We start from the raw sequence: 3,826 nt of genomic DNA, 5'->3' as shown, positions 1-3,826 counted from the left end.
ATAATACATTACACAAGATTGTATATCTATATATAAATTAAATTTTGCTTAATATAGATCACTCTCATTTTTTCACTCAATTTTTATTTAAACTGGAAAAAATTAAAAATTAAAAATTTGAAAAATATAAGTTTTAATAAAAAATAAATAAAAGATTTTTTAACAAAAAATGTTTAAAGAATCAATTTTTTGTAACATCTTAAAGCGATAAAGTAAAATAATCAAAATGTATTTGAGCATTATAATATTATAATACTACTACTCTAATATTATAATATTATAATGTCGTATTTATGCTTTTGATATCAAACTTAAATCAACGTCATTACAAATTGACATTAGTCCTTTCAAATTTGATTAGTCTTTCCGCTTCACGGAAACCAGTATCCACGGCGCCATGCACAAGGGAATAATAATGCTCATGTGTAGCCTCTCCAGCAAAAACGATTACCTAATTATGATTCATTTCATTAATATTTGTAGTAATCTTTCTTTCATAATAACGATTCAACAGTAACACAATATAGAAACGTAATACATTATAAGCTAAATTAGTTATAAAAGTAAACGAACATATCTTTTAAAAATTATCAAAATAAGAAGCTAACATAGAATAAACGATGAGATCAATTATAATATTTTAAACAATTTGCATAACAATTCAAAATATTATGTTAATTTTATTTGGGGATTACGTACAGGTTTGTTTCCAATCATAATTGGATCGGCTAGATCTCTCGGTCTTACATCCATTTGCTCGGAACGTACACCTTCAAAACTATGCGAGCCTCGAAAATGTTCGTTGGTATACCATTGAGACCTAAAAATAGAAAAAAAAATTATAGACGGATTTAATTATTTTTCTTACAATCAGTTCCAATAGAAAATTACTTTAATATTTTTGTTGGTTTCACAACATTATATTGATTTCCCAACGATTTTTGTAACAATAAATACAATCCTTCCAATACGTCAGTATCCGATAAGGTTTCCATATATTTTGCATTTTTTCCAACTATCCAAGCGCGTAAGACATTCGTCTGCTGAGCCACAGTGTTAAACGAGAACACATCGGTGATCCATTCCTTATTCTGGAACAAATATAGATGAGATTAGTGAAGGACAGTAAAGATAAAAAAATAGTCCAAATTTATTTTTAATAACTAATCATTGTTTGTTATTAAATGTTCTTCTTCAAGCTCAGGCAAAATTACATTCGAATGGTTGCTTACTTGACCATGGGTTTGCAAGAAGTCCTTCTTATCTTGTTCCGACCAAATAAAATCAAAGCTGCCTTTATCCTCCGGCCACCATTTTTGCGGAAATTCAAGGAAAATTTTGTCCACCGTTTTAAAACTTAATCCCTGATGGACTAATGTTAATTAATATCAACAGTAATAATAATAATAATAATAATAATAATAGTAATAATAATACATGTTTTATTTCACAGTATTATATTGTTAATAAAACCTCTATTGCGCGTTGCTTCTTCTGCGGCAAAGGTGGCACAAAAATCGAGGAATGTTTCTCCTTTAGAACACCTAGAGACCCAGTAAATATAACATGCGATGCGGAATACTTGCAGCCGTCTCTGGTAGTCACCGTCACATTTTGGCCTGAGCTATAATCGATATTTGCCACAATTTTTTCAAGCTCTACCTTTTCCATCACTGGCAAACGTTTTTCTGCATTCGGAATTTTTTGCTGGTAAAATAATCACATACTTGATTAGAAGAAATAGATTAGATACGTATTGATCATACATGTATTATTTTATTAAAGTTAAAAATTTATTATACACTTGAACATTAATTTAATTTTCAACTAGCGATTATTTTTTTTAATGAAATATATTTAAATTTCACTGACAGTTTCACCATTTTGTAAAATGAAACGTTATTGAAAATATTTTTATGCAACGCAATTTTTACTTTGATTCGCGTGTGTATAAAGTAATTTCTTACCACTAGTAGATCAAAAAGCATGTTATAACCACGCTGCTTCCAATCCAAGAAAGGATATTCCTCGCATTGCCAATATTCCGTCGAACGCTTCGCGGAAGCGTCAAACCACAAGTCGGGGCATTCTATATAAATTACCATCTTTTCTATCCAAGATAAATATCCAGCAACTCGGGAACGATTCATAAAAGGCTTTTTGTCAAAAGTTTTGTAATAGCTACAACATTAATGTAATAATTGAATTAATTCATTACATTAATCATAATATATTTTCATATTAAAACATCAATTTGATTTATATTTTTATACAGTATTTTGTCTTAAATATTAAAAGTAAAATAATGAAATAAATTAAAGTAACCAAACTCAATACGGGCTTATACGTAAAATGACCAACTTGCTGTTTAACTAATTACACGGCAAATTCAATAAGTAGCAGTAGTAAGGCGTGACTCGAATGCGTCATTTAAGAGATCATATGATTCATTTTGTTTGTGTGTTTAATACAAGAAGATAATGTCGTGATAGCGTTATATTATTTCGTATGTAGGTAATTGCTTTGTATGACCAAACCATATAGTTATCAATTTCTATAGTTTATGTTATTGTGGCTCTGTATTCATATTTTACAACATTGTATTAAATATATATTTTTGTAACAAAGTTTTATTTATAATAAAAAAAGTTACTCTTTTATGGTAGAACCAATATGGCTAAACTTGATCCACGCTCCCCAGTGAACATCAACTAACAGTCACATAACATATATTAGATTTGATAATCTCAATTATAATTTTTCATTCAAAATTTAGAAAAGGTTAGAAAGCAATATTTGATTATGTTTTTTATTCAACAAAGATGTCTAAAAAAATAATTTTTTTTATATGAGTGCAATAAATTTATAAATTTATAAAAATTATGTTATGTCACTTCATTTTTCATATTTTTAATATTTTATTATGAAAAAGAGAGAACATATACGCAGGTTCATATAATTGAGTACGTATGTATGTACCCAGTATGCGCAAAATGAACCATTAAAAAAAATCTTTACTGCATCTATATAAACATTTGCAAATGTCTCATATTTTTTTATTAATTTTTAGAAAGGTTCCTTCTTTTAAATGTGACCGCTAATTTTTAATTTTGGACTCAATAAAAAATTAGAAAAATTCTTAAAGCTTAATGGGGGCATATTGGATCCGGTTACTTTATAAATTTTTTATCTACCCTTTTTTTATCTTTTTTTCTCTCGACTGTTACAACAGTATTTTATAAACTATAGTGGTAGTATACTATCACTATATTAATTGTAAGTATAATTTTCATGAAAAACATTGTGCTCTAACAATTTGAAATAAAATCTTTAGGGCTTAAATGTTCTATGTTTAAACAGAAATAACAATTTGAAAGACTATTAAAAAATGAAACTTTTGTAAGACCTTTTTATAATCTTTTTACTGATGATTTTTTCTGTTAGCAAAATAAACAAACATCTTGTTTGCGCTTATTTTCTAATTAATTAGTTGTTTGTAATTGCAATTAATTAATATATATTCCTAATCTTGAACAAAAACAAACATGTACTCACTCTTGTATTAAGTAATCTCCGTAAGATTTTTTTTCTCCTTTGAAATCTATTTTCTTTATATTATCCAGAATATTAGAATGAATCAACATAGCTTCGCTGCTTTCCTTGGCGGGTATTATTCCATTAATAGTGACAAATTCACGTTTATCGAATTGATTCACTGGACTTAGCAGACCATGCTTGGAGGCAAGATCGTACACCACGTTTTTAGCTTTAAGAGGCTTTCCATTAGATTTTCCAAGGACCCATTGAGCTCCGAGATCTACCACAT

General features: G+C 28.0%; 1 protein-coding gene across 1 annotated transcript in view; it reads right to left on the bottom strand.

The window, feature by feature from the left end:
- Nucleotides 1–290: 290 nt before the first annotated feature.
- LOC105450226 overlaps nt 291–3,826 on the bottom strand; it is an 11,779-nt gene continuing 8,243 nt past the window's right edge. Inside the window, exons 12-18 of the mRNA XM_011689972.1 lie at nt 3,556–3,826; nt 1,968–2,181; nt 1,474–1,707; nt 1,233–1,364; nt 892–1,091; nt 700–820; nt 291–451 (exon numbers count right to left, since the gene is read on the bottom strand). Coding sequence (XP_011688274.1) covers nt 326–451; nt 700–820; nt 892–1,091; nt 1,233–1,364; nt 1,474–1,707; nt 1,968–2,181; nt 3,556–3,826 — 1,298 coding nt within the window. The 3' untranslated portion in view covers nt 291–325. The remainder of the gene's footprint in view (nt 452–699; nt 821–891; nt 1,092–1,232; nt 1,365–1,473; nt 1,708–1,967; nt 2,182–3,555) is intronic.

The sequence above is a fragment of the Wasmannia auropunctata genome, unplaced genomic scaffold (assembly GCF_000956235.1).
Source record: "Wasmannia auropunctata unplaced genomic scaffold, wasmannia.A_1.0 LD336069.1, whole genome shotgun sequence".
NCBI lineage: Eukaryota > Metazoa > Arthropoda > Insecta > Hymenoptera > Formicidae > Wasmannia > Wasmannia auropunctata.
The sequence above is the reverse complement of the archived record's forward strand: the minus strand, read 5'-3'. Positions and strand labels throughout refer to the sequence as shown.